This window comes from Bufo bufo, chromosome 11 (assembly GCF_905171765.1).
Source record: "Bufo bufo chromosome 11, aBufBuf1.1, whole genome shotgun sequence".
In the NCBI taxonomy this organism is placed as follows: domain Eukaryota; kingdom Metazoa; phylum Chordata; class Amphibia; order Anura; family Bufonidae; genus Bufo; species Bufo bufo.
Window position 1 is genome coordinate 19,643,911 of NC_053399.1, and position 15,820 is coordinate 19,659,730.

At 43.3% G+C, this 15,820-nt stretch overlaps 1 protein-coding gene across 1 annotated transcript in view; it reads right to left on the bottom strand.

The window, feature by feature from the left end:
• Positions 1-15,820, bottom strand: part of UNC79 (unc-79 homolog, NALCN channel complex subunit) — a 98,304-nt gene that overhangs the window by 68,195 nt on the left and 14,289 nt on the right. Inside the window, exons 7-10 of the mRNA XM_040411655.1 lie at positions 15,468-15,508; positions 4,137-4,165; positions 2,363-2,598; positions 353-524 (exon numbers count right to left, since the gene is read on the bottom strand). Coding sequence (XP_040267589.1) covers positions 353-524; positions 2,363-2,598; positions 4,137-4,165; positions 15,468-15,508 — 478 coding nt within the window. The remainder of the gene's footprint in view (positions 1-352; positions 525-2,362; positions 2,599-4,136; positions 4,166-15,467; positions 15,509-15,820) is intronic.

Sequence of the window (15,820 nt, forward strand, 5' to 3'; positions counted from 1 at the left end):
TTTAAATGAATAATGCAAACGGTTCCGTTATTAACGGATACAAGCGTTTGCATTATTTGTGTGGATCCGTCTGTGCAGATACAAGACGGATCCGCACACAAAACGCGAGTGTGAAAGTAGCCTAACCTTGCCCTGATTTGATGTCTCATCCAGAGCTGTATTTATAATTCTGCTACTTGCAACCAGCAATCTATCAGTCACAGCCCTAACGGTGCAGGAGATTATCTAAAACGTCAAGTCAGGTATCTCCCAAAATGCGCAACAGAGCATGCTTTGGTTGGTCTACACAAGCATGGATTGTAAATACAGCTCTGGAGGTGACTGGAGTGTAAGGTAACGGAATTTCTCTCACCAAGAACCAGATGCCGAACTGACTCAAGAGGCGCTGGTCGTGCTTGTCGTCGTCTTTGTTATCAAAGTCGGTGTTGTCTAGCGAATGATGCGAGGAGGCCAAGCCCATCTGTCTCCGGCGGTTCATCTCGTACTCCCGCTGCTCTGCGTGATATTCAGCTTCCTTCAGCAAACTGGAGAAGTGAACCAAGAGGGTGTTAAAGGGGCTGTCCACTTTTTACAATTCCATTTTGTTACAAGGGGGCCCCCGAAAATCTGATCATAGGGTTTCTTGCTCCTGGGACCTGCAGCGATCAGCTGTAATCTGTGTTCAATTCTCCTGCAGCTGCAGCTCCACCACAGCAGAAAACAACATGGTGTCCACCACTAAAAGGGACCCGTCCCCTCTCCTGACGCGGCTGTTTTAGGAATCACTTGCATCCCCCATGTAGTAACCTTTCTGGGGCATCTATTCCTATGACTCTATGTCAGGCAACCACCAGCACTCAGGCTGTTGTGAAACTACAACTCCCAGCATGCATACTTGCTCTGCTCTTCTCAGAATTCCTATAGAAATGAATGGAGCATGCTGGGAATTGTAGTTTCACAACAGCTGGAGTGCCGAAGGTTGCTGATCCCTGCTATATGTTGTGCTATTCCTTTATTATTCCTGCTAGAAGTTTATAAATGAATTACTAGCAGTTTGCAATGAAGGTCCAGATGGGTGTTACCAGTTGTGTGTGGGGGGTGGGGGGGGTCCCTGCACATTGGCAGCACTGGCTGGATAGTGCTTGAACTGGTAACCCCCAGCTGTACCGTCATTGCAAACGGCTAGTAATTTTTTCAGAACTTGTAGCATGAATAATAAAGGAATGGACAGATGCTGCAGAACTGTTATTACACGTCAGGGGACGGGACGGGTCCTCTTTAACAGGTATTCTTATAAAGTGATGGCACTCACTGGGACACGTCCAGCCTCTGGGACCCCCAAAGATCATGAGAATGGAGCGGCTGCAGTACTGTTTCCCCTGCAAACCAAGTGAATGGAGCCGGCTGTAATTCTTTGCACTGTTGATGCTCGGAGCGCCACTGGGCAGAGGAAACTTAGAAGGGGACGCAACTAGGGCTGAGACGATTCATCGATTTAATCGAGGCAAAAAAATCCTCGATGCAGTTTCCCTGCATCGAGGATTCGTTTAAGGCTACGTGCACACGAACGTTGTTGTTTTTTTTTTTTTTTGCGGATAGGATGCGGACCTATTCATTTTATTGGGTCCGTGTGCTGTCCGCATCAGTATGTCCGTTCCGTAGCCCCGCAAAAAAAATAGAACATGTCCTATTCTTGTCCGTTTTAGGCATTGTTACAATGGATCCGCAAAAAAAAACGCATGGCATATGGATGGCAATTTGCGGACCGCAAAACACATACGGTCGTGTGCATGAGGCCTAATAAATAAAAATATTGTTTTTAGAAAGAAATACGTTATTTTAAGAGGGTTTTTTGTACTAGAGTACTCGATTAATCGTTAAAAAATAATCGATAGAATACTTGATTACTAAAATATTTGTTTACTGCAGCCCTGGACGCAACGCTAAACCAGAGATGCGGCCCCTTCATTCTCAGGATCACTGGGGGTCCCAGAGGTCGGACCCCATCAATCAGAAAGTGAAAGCATATCCAAGCGATGGAAAAATCTCAGTGTTGGTGTAATGTCTGAAGATGCCTCCAGAGACAGACATCCGCCTTGGGTACAGACACACGTGCGCCAGGCGGTCAAGACTCGGCCGGCATGTCGCCAAAGTCTGCACAGTTTTTTAGGTAAAACTGCTGCTACAATATTGTGCGGTCATGCAAGTTCAGGCCCTTATATGTGTCCCTATCCCCCTCCCAAAGTGGGTTTTGCCATGAAGCTGGTCAGACTATACGTGGGGCCCAACCACTGGCATCTTCACGCCCGGCGTCTGGGGTTATGGCGCATTTTCAGCAGATGGACCCTTTTTCCAACCAATTTTATGACCTTCTTTTCATTACCTGATGACGGCCTCCACCGCGCACACCAGCTCCTCTGCCCCGCACTCCCGGGTGTTGATGGGAGGTGGTGAGGTCTGAAACAGGTGGGTCTCCGATGAGGACGCTCCCCCGGCCTCGCTGCTGTGGTGGTAGGAGTGGCAGCGTTTGCAGTAGCGCACCGGCCGGTTACCGTGGCGGTCGCAGCATCCCGCAGAGAAGCAGGTCACCACCGCCCTCCGTACGTGTGAGCTGCAGTTCTGCAAATCAGTAGGAAATACGGATTACTGTCACGGTCCAGGGGCCAGAGAGCGGGCACAGCTGGGGGGGTCGGCCGAAGGGAGGTGTTCAGTTGGAGAACTACAAGTCCCAGCATACTTCACTCTGCTAATTTAGGGAAGCCTGACAGTTAAATGAGTCTTTTTACGTAATCAAGGACAAATCTCTGCAGGAGCGTGATAATGATGATGGACACTCACGAAACGTTTCACGGTGGGGCGAGAAATAGCAATTCTGCGCATGCAAAAACACGATGAAGCAGCGTGACTTTTTAGACTGGTTTTCTGCCAGTGAAGCTCGTTCATTCTAAACTTTCTAATACACTTTGGGCGTCATTTATTAAGACCCAGCGTTTTAGACGACAGTCCTAATAAAGCCCTTCGCTGGGGGGGGTGGATCCGCCAAAGTTATGTAGAGGCGCCGGCCTCTACAAAACTTCAGCGGATCCACCGCCGCTTCTAAATCTACGCCTGCCGGCCCGTCCCCGCCTGCGTCACGGCCACGTTTTAGACCTGGTGTGAGCGGGGAAAAGTCGCAGACTGAGACACAAAGATGCAATCTGCGCCAGAAATACGCCTAATATAAACATATTTCTGTTAGTAAATGTTTTTCATTTCTCTGCTTGCTGTCACCGAATGGGAACATCCCCAGGCTGTCCACATGAGACGGTCGCAGTTCCAGATGGTGTCATAGCCCTACGGCTGCATGCGCTGGATGGGATTTCGGCCTTTGGGTATAAATGTGCTTGTTTCAATCACTGACAGCAAGCTGGGATTTTGGAAAAGGTGAAAATGAAAACTGAAAGTTGCAGAATGTGTTATCAGACATTGGTTAGGCTACTTTCACACTTGCGGCAGAGAGATCCGGCAAAACGTATGCCAACTGATGGCATTTGTAAGACTGATCAGGATCCTGATCAGTCTGAAAAATGCATCGAAATGCCGGATCCGTCTTTCTGGTGTCATCCGGGAAAAAAAGACAGATCTGGCTCTAATACATTCCTATGGAAAAAAATGTCGGATCCGGCATTCAGGCAAGTGTTCCGTTTTTTTGACCGGAGATAAAACCGTAGCATGCTGCGGTTTTATCTTTTTCCTGAACAGTCAAAAAGACTGAACTGAAGACATCCTGATGCATCCTGATCGGATTGCTCTCCATTCAGAATGCATTAGGATAAAACCGATCAGTTCTTTTCCGGTATTGAGCCCCTAGGACGGAACTCTGCGCCGGAAAAGAATAACGCTAGAGTGACAGTACCCTTAAGCTTCACTGACACAAAATCAGAATGAATGGAGTGGAGCTGACATTACTAAACCTCCGAACCTGCCCCGATACCTCCGGCTCTCCATATGCTGTGCAACTGCAACTCCAAGCACGCCCTGCATGCTGGGAGTTGTAGTCTCACAAGAGAGCCACCGAATATAACAGCAAATAATGACAACGACGACACAGGCCACAGACAGGCACGTCACAGCGGAGATGAGCAACAACACGGACGGCTAAGCTGGCGGCTTCTTACCTTCTTCTGACAAATGGCTGAAATCTCAGCTGCGTGAGACATGGACATAAGACTCAGTAAACAGCACTATCACATACAGCGTTATTCACATTGGCGCCTTTCCCCATTGCCATACCCGAGGGTCTTATCTGGTCACTAGGACATACTGAGAACAGGGACTGGGCCCCCTTGATCTTGGGGGGGGGGGGGCGTCAAACCACAGATGAGTATATAGTATATTACTGGACATCCCCTGTAAGAGGTGCACCAAAAAGCAGAGAGCGGCGACATTGCACAGGTGTCGCCCATATTCACGGACTGAGCTAACAGATTCATTCACTATAGGAATACCTGCAGTGACATTTATTTAAAGGGGTTGTCCGAGATTTTGCTATGGATGGCCTACCCTCAGGATAGGCCATCAATATCTGATCGGCGGGGGTCCGACTCCTGACACCCTAATGATCAAATGTTTGAAGAGGCGGCTGTTGTCCGGTGAGCGCTGCGGCCTCACCCTAGGCCAGTGACGTCATGTTCATCGGTTACATGGCCTTGGTCTGTGATGGCTAACCTCCGGCTGAGATAAAACTACAACTCCCAAGATGCACACTTGCTTGGCTGTTCTCAGAACTCCATAGAAATGAATGGAGCATGCTGGGAGTCGTAGTTTCACCACAGCTTGGGTGCCGGAGGTTAGACATCACTGGCCTAGGTGCTGTGAATGTAAGTGAGCCTTGGCTGCAATACCAAGCACTGCCACTATCCAATGGACGGTGCACGGCTACAGCTGGCCGGTGGGGGTGCCGGGTGTCGGACCCCCGCCAATCTGATATTGATGACCTATCCTGAAGATAAGTCATCAATATTAAACACCCGGAAAACCCCTTTATTCCAGCATCCAATAGTCCAGAAAGTCTGATAATCCGCCACCTGTAATTTACATACACCGGTACTTTTATCTAATGCACATTATCTGTGTCTTTAAAGGGAGTCTGTCACCTCCACAATTAGGGTAGGTGGCCTGAAACATTCCCATACTTTTCTTGTAAAAATCTACTTCTCTAAGCCTGGAAAAATGGCTCTTTATTTTTATGCAAATAAGGTTTTCGGTGCACCGTGGGTGTGATCATTCCATACGGTGCACCCGGTGTCCCCTGTGTCATTGATACCGGCTCTGGAATATCAGGAAAGGGAGGCGACGGCGGCGTTATGGCTGAGCAATGGTGCACCAAATGGAGCGGGGCCACGCCCACAGTGCACCGGGAAATACATTTGGATAAAATAAAAAGAAACATTTCTCAGCATTAGAAGACCATATTTTCACATAGTTCTATATAGAGGCACCGACCCTACATGGCGGTATGCTTAGTTTGGAGGTGACAGACTCCCTTTAAGTGGTGCTTCCAGTGGCCGCATACAGCGGGTCCGCAATACACGGGCACCGGCCTGTATGCATTCCGCATCACGGACCCATTCACTTGAATTGGTCCGCAATCACAGAGATGCGGAATGGAGGCACGGATCGGAACCCCGCGGAAGCACTACGGAGTGCTTCCGTGGTGTTTCTGGCCGTGCCTCCGCACCGCAAAAAAGTAGCGCATGCACAACTTTTTTGCGGTGCAGACCGACGGATGCGGATGGCGGACCCCATTCAAGTGAATGAGTCCGCGATCCTCATGCAGCCGCCCCACGGTCTGTGCCCGTGCATTGCGGGCCGCAATTTGCGGTCCGCAGCACGGGCACGGAGCCCTAACATTTGTGGGCATGTAGCCTAATGTATTCATTTTTCGCATCACTATAAACTCAGGTTTGCTTTGTGCCATCTAGTGGCAGCCATTGGAACTTTATACATTGAGCAGAGCTGACTCCAGGGGACAGGGGGATCGGACATCCATTCTACTGGCTTCCATGGGGATAATAGGGTTGTTTCTGCAGCAGGTGCATGGATTTCTGGCACCTGATTCAAGTGAATGGGACTGAGGTATAAATGTCTGCAACAAATCTGCTGCTCGTGAACACTGGATCCCAAACATGCAGGTGTGAATGAGGCTTCAATCTGGAGCGCTGAAGAAACTGGATAGACATTAAAGAGGACCCGTCACCGCTCCTGACACGTCTGTTTAATAATTACATGCATTGCCCGTGTAATAACAATTCTGGAGCATCTATTCTTATGGCTCTGTGTCGTGCCATTCCTTTATTATTTCTACTAGAAGTTATGAATGAATTGCCAGCAGTCTGCAGTAAGGGTACAGAGGGGTGTAACCAGTTGGGATGGAGTGTGTACCTGCACAGTCTGAAAATGGCAGCACTGATTGGATAGAATAATAAATAGTATAACAGGGCACTCAAGAAACCGTGACCATGTGGTTAAACAGTTAAATACTTTATTTGTGATTATAATCAATCAAAATGCTGGAATTCAATTGTATATACAATATGATATTATCTTCGATAATAATGATCGACTATATACTCAAATGAGATAATTATATTCGGCAGCATACAATAAGAAAAAATAATAATAAATAAAAAATAATTGATGATTCAATTAACACAATATGTAAAATCAAGGCAATATTCTTAGAAATGGATAGTAGTTGTGAATCAATAATCCCAAGATAAATAATGTCAATAGCTTATAGTTGTTGCACCTGGGTTCGGTGTATAAAATCAGGTATAAAAGTCAAGTCTTTATGTCCACTTTCGATATCGGCAGCGTCCACGAAATGAAACAAGTAGCGGCGTCCCGCTACAAATTACTTGCAAGTATAGGTTAATTGGGTTACCTTATATTCGACCGAAGACTTTGCAGACTTTGGATCTATCCTCTCCCTTAATGTGCCCGTGGTTATTCGGCAACAGTGTATCAGGAGGTTTTTCCTCGACGGCTCTGTAGTTCTGTTCACGTCACTGCCAGAGTCCCTGACTTACGGCCTCTGAATGGAAGATTCCGCAATGATGTTATGCTTGGGATTTTGCAGTGGTGTTGTATCAGAGATTTCTCGTCGGGAGGAGTATCCAGGTATAGTCAGTCAAATGGTCGATTTAAGGTGCTTGGATCCTTCAATGGTTAAGTAGGGGGTGTAGCACCAGACGCGTTTCGGGGTCCAACGTATTGCCCCTTCCTCAGTGGTATGCTTCACCCCTACAAATGCCCCTCTTATATACTCCATCTTCTCTGGTTTCATTGGTCACTCCTTTAAACACCAAAACCTGTTTGCTAATTGACACAGGTGTCCAAAATTGCCCTTCTGACTTGATCTCAGAAATGGTTAATCTTAAAAGGGATATTTATAACTCTTAGCAATGAAATATAGTTATATAATTTCACCCACTAGTATAACTTGGACTTATATACTTCCTAAAGAAAAACGCATGGTCACCCCATGCGGTTTCCATGCGTTTTTCTTTTTTAAAAAAATGTAAAAAAAAAAATATTTTTTTTTTTTTTTTTTTTACTCTTTTACCCCACAAGCCAATACATCTAATAATGGGCCATAAATGATAATCAGTGAGGAACATTACATAAAATATAATAAATATATATATTTAAAACATTTTAAAACACTATATATATATAAAAAATGTTATACACATAAAACTTGTTGTGGGAAATGAAGTATATGGATGGAGACCCCTGTGTAGAGGAAAAAACCGCATGCAATATACCAGACATGCGGTTGTCGTCGACACATGGATCACCATCTCACTCATAAAATCAAAGAGCTCGAATTCTGCGTTGAGACCCTTGGGTATCAGGGAATCAAATTCAAATATTCTCTTTGTTTCGAGTCTGGACATTTTCTCTATGTGGTTGCCTCCTCTCCATTCTTTTACTACTTTGTCTATGGCAAAAAACTTCATACCTGAGGGGTCCTGGTTATGGCTAATTTTGAAGTGATATGATAATGAGTGATTTTCTACTCCTTTCCGTATATTATTCATGTGTTCCGAACTTCGCTTTTTTAATGTTCTCTTAGTCCTACCAATATATAGTCGTTTACATGACATTCAATAGCGTAAATTACGTATTCGGAATTGCATGTCAGACAGTCTCTAATTAGATGACGATGATTGTTGTTGATGGATATGATTTCATAAGTTCTTTTAGGGAAAGATGTTACCTACAATTGCCACAAGTACCACACCTAAAAAGCCTTGTAGACCTATCCAATTTGAAATGGTTGAATCCCTATTTTGTTGTTGTTTTTTAACTGTGGGAGCCACCTTTAGGCCTAGATTTGGGGCCTTTGTAAACGTTATTTTGGGATTCTGTGGTATTAATGTGCCTATAATCTTGTCCTTCTGTAACAAATGCCAATGTCTCATCATTATTTGGCGTATTTTCTTGTAGTCGTCACTGAAGGGCAAGATCCTCCGCACAATATCCTGTGATTTGTCGGATTGTTGTATTGTTCTATCTTCAAAGAAAGACTTCCTATCCATATTTTTCACCTCTTGTAATGCTTTGTCTAAAATCTCGGTAGGGTATTTTTTCTCCAAAAAGTTGTTTCTCATTTTATCTACTTCTAATTCAAATTGATTTTCTAATGTGCAATTCCTTTTTATCCTCCGGAATTGTCCCTGTGGAATGTTAGTTAACCAACTCGGGAGGTGACAACTATCAAATAAAATATAACTATTTCTGGCAGTGGGTTTAATAAAAGTACTGCAAATCATATCTTGATTCTGTATGCTGATATTTAAGTCCAGGTATTCAATATTTACCTGACTTGTCGTACCTGTAAATTTTAGGTTTCTATCATTGGAATTAATATCTCTCAAAAATGCCTGTAACTTTTCTTTCTCACTTTGCCAGACGAAGAGAATATCATCGATATAACGTTGCCAGAGCACCAGGTCCGTCCCCATCCTTGGCTGAATGGCCAATCGTTCCCACTCCGCCATGAATAAATTAGCATAGCTGGGGGCGAACCTGGTGCCCATGGCAGTCCCCTGTATCTGTAAGTAAAAATCTCCCTCAAAGTTAAAATAATTGTGACTTAAAATAAAATCTATCCCTTCTACTATGAACTCTATCTGTTCCACATTCAGTCGACCTTCTAGTGTCAATTGGGACCTTACAGCTGCTTTCCCCTTTTCATGTTCTATTATCGTATATAGGGATTGGATGTCCAATGATCCCATTATCCACGAGTCCTGAAATTTCAATTGTTCTACTATTTGGATAATTTGCGCTGTATCCTTAGTATATGACTCCGTTTTTTGGACCCTTGGCTGTAGCATTTGATCTATATATTGGGACAAATTGGACGTGAGGGATCCAATCTCTGACACTATAGGTCGACCTGGTGGGTTTTGTTGGTCTTTGTGTATTTTTGGTACACAGTAGAACATAGGTATTCTGGGATTTTTATTTATTAAAAATTTATGTTCCTCACTAGTTAAAATACCTTTCTCATGGCCCTTTCTACAAAATTCTAAAAGTTCTGCATAATACTGGCTAGTAGGGTCATTAGGTAATTTTTGGTAAGTATTAATGTCCAGTAACTGTCTCAGGCATTCCGTATTGTATTTGGGTAAATCTTGAATAACAATGGATCCTCCCTTGTCTGCCGGACGTATTACTATGTTATTTTCTTTTTGTAATTTTTTCAGAGCTTTTATTTCATCATTGGATAGATTATTCCTTTTATATTTAGTGCTGTTTTTTACTTTCCGTATATCACTTTCAACGCACTTTTTAAAACTAGCTATTTCATGACTTATCTCGTTTCTTGGGTATTTTTTGGATCTATTTTTACATTTTTACAAGTCGTATGTACATATTGATCTTCATTGTCCATACCACAGAATCCCAAAATAACGTTTACAAAGGCCCCAAATCTAGGCCTAAAGGTGGCTCCCACAGTTAAAAAACAACAACAAAATAGGGATTCAACCATTTCAAATTGGATAGGTCTACAAGGCTTTTTTAGGTGTGGTACTTGTGGCAATTGTAGGGTAACATCTTTCCCTAAAAGAACTAATGAAATCATATCCATCAACAACAATCATCGTCATCTAATTAGAGACTGTCTGACATGCAATTCCGAAAACGTAATTTACGCTATTGAATGTCCATGTAAACGACTATATATTGGTAGGACTAAGAGAACATTAAAAAAGCGAATTTCGGAACACATGAATAATATACGGAAAGGAGTAGAAAATCACTCATTATCATATCACTTCAAAATTAGCCATAACCAGGACCCCTCAGGTATGAAGTTTTTTGCCATAGACAAAGTAGTAAAAGAATGGAGAGGAGGCAACCACATAGAGAAAATGTCCAGACTCGAAACAAAGAGAATATTGGAATTTGATTCCCTGATACCCAAGGGTCTCAACGCAGAATTCGAGCTCTTTGGATTTTTATGAGTGAGATGGGGATCCATGTGTCGACGACAAACCGCATGTCTGGTATATTGCATGCGGTTTTTCCTCTACACAGGGGTCTCCATCCATATACTTCATTTCCCACAACAAGTTTTATGTGTATAACATTTTTTATATATATATATAGTGTTTTAAAATGATTTAAATATATATATTTATTTATATTTTATGTAATGTTCCTCACTGATTATCGTTTATGGCCCATTATTATGATGTATGGCTTGTGGGGTAAAGAGTAAAAAAAAAAAAAAATTTTTTTTTTTTACATTTTTTTAAAAAGAAAAACGCATGAAAAACGCATGAAAAACGCATGGGGTGACCATGCGTTTTTTCTTTAGGAAGTATATAAGTCCAAGTTATACTAGTGGGTGAACATATATAACTATATTTCATTGCTAAGAGTTATAAATATCCCTTTTAAGATTAACCATTTCTGAGATCAAGTCAGAAGGGCAATTTTGGACACCTGTGTCAATTAGCAAACAGGTTTTGGTGTTTAAAGGAGTGACCAATGAAACCAGAGAAGATGGAGTATATAAGAGGGGCATTGGTAGGGGTGAAGCATACCACTGAGGAAGGGGCAATACGTTGGACCCCGAAACGCGTCTGGTGCTACACCCCCTACTTAACCATTGAAGGATCCAAGCACCTTAAATCGACCATTTGACTGACTATACCTGGATACTCCTCCCGACGAGAAATCTCTGATACAACACCACTGCAAAATCCCAAGCATAACATCATTGCGGAATCTTCCATTCAGAGGCCGTAAGTCAGGGACTCTGGCAGTGACGTGAAACAGAACTACAGAGCCGTCGAGGAAAAACCTCCTGATACACTGTGCCGAATAACCACGGGCACATTAAGGGAGAGGAATAGATCCAAAGTCTGCAAAGTCTTCGGTCGAATATAAGGTAACCAATTAACCTATACTTGCAAGTAATTTTGTAGCGGGACGCCGCTACTTGTTTCATTTCGGTGGGACGCTGCCGATATCGAAAGTGGACATAAAGACTTGACTTTATATACCTGATTTTATACACCGATACCCAGGTGCAACAACTATAAGCTATTGACATTATTTATCTTGGGATTATTGATTCACAACTACTATCCATTTCTAAGAATATTGCCTTGATTTTACATATTGTGTTAATTGAATCATCAATTATTTTTTATTTATTATTATTTTTTCTTATTGTATGCTGCCGAATATAATTATCTCATTTGAGTATATAATCGATCATTATTATCGAAGATAATATCATATTGTATATACAATTGAATTCCAGCATTTTGATAGATTATAATCACAAATAAAGTATTTAACTGTTTAACCACATGGTCACGGTTTCTTGAGTGCCCTGTTATACTATTTATTATTACTTTTTTGCATTGAGTGAGTGGTCTCAATTTCACAGGAGCACCGACTTGGTGTCCTTTTTTCCTAGTGCGACATCTTACTTGATTATTAACTGATTGGATAGAGTGAGTCTGTGCAGGTACACCCCCCCAACTGGTAACACCCCTCTGTACCCTTACTGCAGACTGCTAGCAATTCATTCATAACTTCTAGTAGAAATAATAAAGGAATGGCACAACACAGAGCCATAAGAATAGATGCTCCAGAATTGTTATTACATGGGGAATGCACGGGCATGCTCAACCTGCGGCCCTCCAGCTGTTGCAAAACTACAACTCCCATCATTCCCGGACAGCCTACAGCTATCAGCCTACAGAAGGGCATGGTGGCCGGATCTGGCATTAATTCCCATTGACTTGCATTAGTGCCGGATCCGTCCTTCCGGTCTGTGAAAAAGACTGCAAGACGGATCCGTCCATCCGCATGACAACCGGAGAGACGGATCCATTCTTGCAATGCATTTGTAGACGGATCTGTCTACAAATGCTGTCAGTTGTCGCACTGATTAGCGGATCCGGCAGGCAGCTCCGACGACGACAGAACTGCCTGCCGGATCACACTGCCGCTAGTGTGAAAGTAGCCTAATTCTATTTGTATTCTTTTTTACTGTTTTAGATAATTGTGAATTCATTCTTTTATTTGAATTAATTTATTTTGTGTCATTTTTATACAGTATGATAATATTTTTCTTTTCGATGTATAAATGGATAGCACTGGTGCCTTGCAGCGCTGGGGTTCTCGGTTCGAATCCAACCAAGGACAACCTCCGCATGGAGTTTGTATGTGGGTTTCCTTTCATACTCCATTGACTTTACTGAATTTAGATTGTGAGCTCCTCTGGGGACAGCGAGTGATGATAATGTTTGTACAGCGCTGTGGAAAATGTCAGCGCTATAGAAGTGACAAATAAATGATGGATCATTACATTCTGTTGTGATTTGAGCTGATTTTTCTCTACATTTCTACGGAATTGGTTTTTATGTTACGTATAGTTTTATAAAGAGCCGAGGGAATGACTTATTGATGGATTCTGGATAGTGATTAATGTGTGGAGTTTTCCTATGACCAGGACAGTAGAGCGCGGGATCGGCTGCCGTCAGTCATGGCTATTACCAGGCGATTCATCTTCTGCGCCCTGATCGATAGAGAATATCCTAGAATCTAACAAGAAGCTGTTCTGTAAGGCTACTTTCACACTTGCCTGCCGGATCCGTCAAAACGTATGCCAACTGATGGCATTTCTAAGACTGATCAGAATCCTGATCCGTCTTACAAATGCATTGAAATGCCAGATCCGTCTTTCCGGTGTCATCCGGAAAAACGGATCCGGCATTAATTTTTTTCAGTCTGCGCATGCGCAGACCGGAAGGACGTGTCCGGTAATGCGGTATTTTGAATACATACCTATGGAAAAAAATGGCGAATCCAGCATTCCAGCAAGTGTTCCGGATTTTTAGCCGGAGATAAAACCGTAGCATGCTGCGGTATTATCTCCGTCCTTAACAGTCAAAAAGACATCCTGATGTATCCTGATCGGATCGCTCTCCATTCAGAATGCATGGGGATAAAACTGATCAGTTCTTTTCCGGTATAGAACCCCTAGGACGGAACTCTATGCCGGAAAAGAAAAACGCTAGTGTGACAGTACCCTAAGGCCCCTTTCACACGGGCGAGTATTCCGCGCGGATGCGATGCGTGAGTTGAACGCATTGCACCCGCACTGAATCCCGACCCATTCATTTCTTTGGGGCTGTTCACATGAGCGGTAATTTTCACGCATCACTTGTGCGTTGCATGAAAATCGCAGCATGCTCTATATTGTGTCTTTTTCACGTAACGCAGGCCCCATAGAAGTGAATGGGGTTGCGTGAAAATTGCAAGCATCCGCAAGCAAGTGCGGATGCGGTGCGATTTTCACGCACGGTTGCTAGGAGACGATCGGGATGGAGACCCGATCATTATTATTTTCCCTTATACCATGGTTATAAGAGAAAATAATAGCATTCTGAATACAGAATGCATAGTACAATAGGGCTGGAGGGGTTAAAAAAATAAAAAATAATTTAACTCACCTTAATCCACTTGATCGCGCAGCCGGCATCTCTTCTGTCTTCATCTTTGCTGTGTGCAGCAACAGGACCTGTGGTGACGTCACCCCAGTCATCACATGGTCCATCACATGATCCATCACCATGGTAAAAGATCATGTGACGGACCATGTGATGACCGGAGTGACGTCACCACAGGTCCTTTTCCTGCAATCAGCAAAGATGAAGACAGAAGCGATGCCGGCTGCACGATCAAGTGGATTAAGGTGAGTTAAATAATTTTTTATTTTTTTAACCCCTCCAGCGCTAGTTTACTATGCATTCTGTATTCAGAATGCTATTATTTTCCCTTATAACCATGTTATAAGGGAAAATAATACAATCTACAGAACACTGTTCCCAAGCCCGAACTTTGAAGAAGTTCGGGTTTGGGTACCAAACATGCACGATTTTTCTCACGCGAGTTCAGAACGCATTACAATGTTTTGCACTCGCGCGGAAAAATCGCGCATGTTCCCGCAACGCACCCGCACATTTTCCCGCAACGCCCGTGTGACAGTACCCCAAGACGGACAATGTGGGGACATGAGATCGATCCTAAAACAGCTTTATGGCCATCTGAGACAGGCCTAAATGTCGGAAACCTCCTCAGACCCCATGCCGGGAAGGAAGGTGCAGCTGCAGATTTTCCCTCCTTGAGGCCTCTTGCACACGACCGTATGGTTTTGCGGTCCGTTTTAAACGGATCAGTTTTTTCATTTTTTTGTTTCAGTAGTGTTTCCGCTTCCGTTCCGTTTTGCTGTTCCGTTTGTGATCCGTTTTTTGCGGATCGCAAACGGAAACGGAAGCATACAATAATGTTTAAACAGTAAGTACATAAAAAAATTTGTCTGGGCATAAAATTTTAATAGATGTTTCCGCAAAAAACGGAACGGATACGGAAGACATACGGATGCATTCCGTATGCATTAAGTTTTTTTTGCAGAACCATTGACTTCAATGGAGCCACGGATCGTTATTGGCGGGCAATAATAGGACAAGTTCTATCTTTCAGCGGAACGGAAATACGGAAACAGAATGCATACGGAGTACATTCAGTTTTTTTTTGCCGAACCATTGAAATGAATGCTTCCGCATACGGACCGCAAACGGAATCCGCAAAAACGGAACGGAAAAAAAAACTGTTTGTGTGCAAGAGGCCTGAGTCTGCGCTATAGGGAATAGATCGGACTGCACCATAGGTACTAATATATATAAACTACACCCTACTGAAAGGGGTGCACAACATTTAATGGTTGGGGGCCACATTGCCAGACTGAACCCGCACAGTATCAATGGCCGCATGTGGCCCCCGGGCTGCAGGTTGTGCACTCCTGCCCTATAGCGTGTGACCTTTGTCACTTATTATGACTTATTATTGTATTATTTGCTATTATTATTATTTTAATAATTTTTATATTGATGCTGCATTACACGTACCTTGCGGGAGGAGAACATCGATCAGCCACGCACTGTGATCCCTGAGCGAAGAAATGAACAGAAAGATCTGTGAGTAACAGACGGACAATTTACAAGTTCCTATAAAGTACAGTTTATTTCACACAAACTACATTTAGCATCTGCTAGAGATTTGCGCTGAATGTAACTGATCACTTTTTTGGAATGATCTTGATATAAATGGATCCATTAAATCTTACCATGACTGCACGGAGGCATTTTTCAGTTGCAGTACCACTTTTCACCACCACAAGCAGCAAATACCTTCCATAGATATCTATGCAACAGCGCCCCCATCGCTAATCTAGCTGAAATGTCATTTAGACATTATTTTT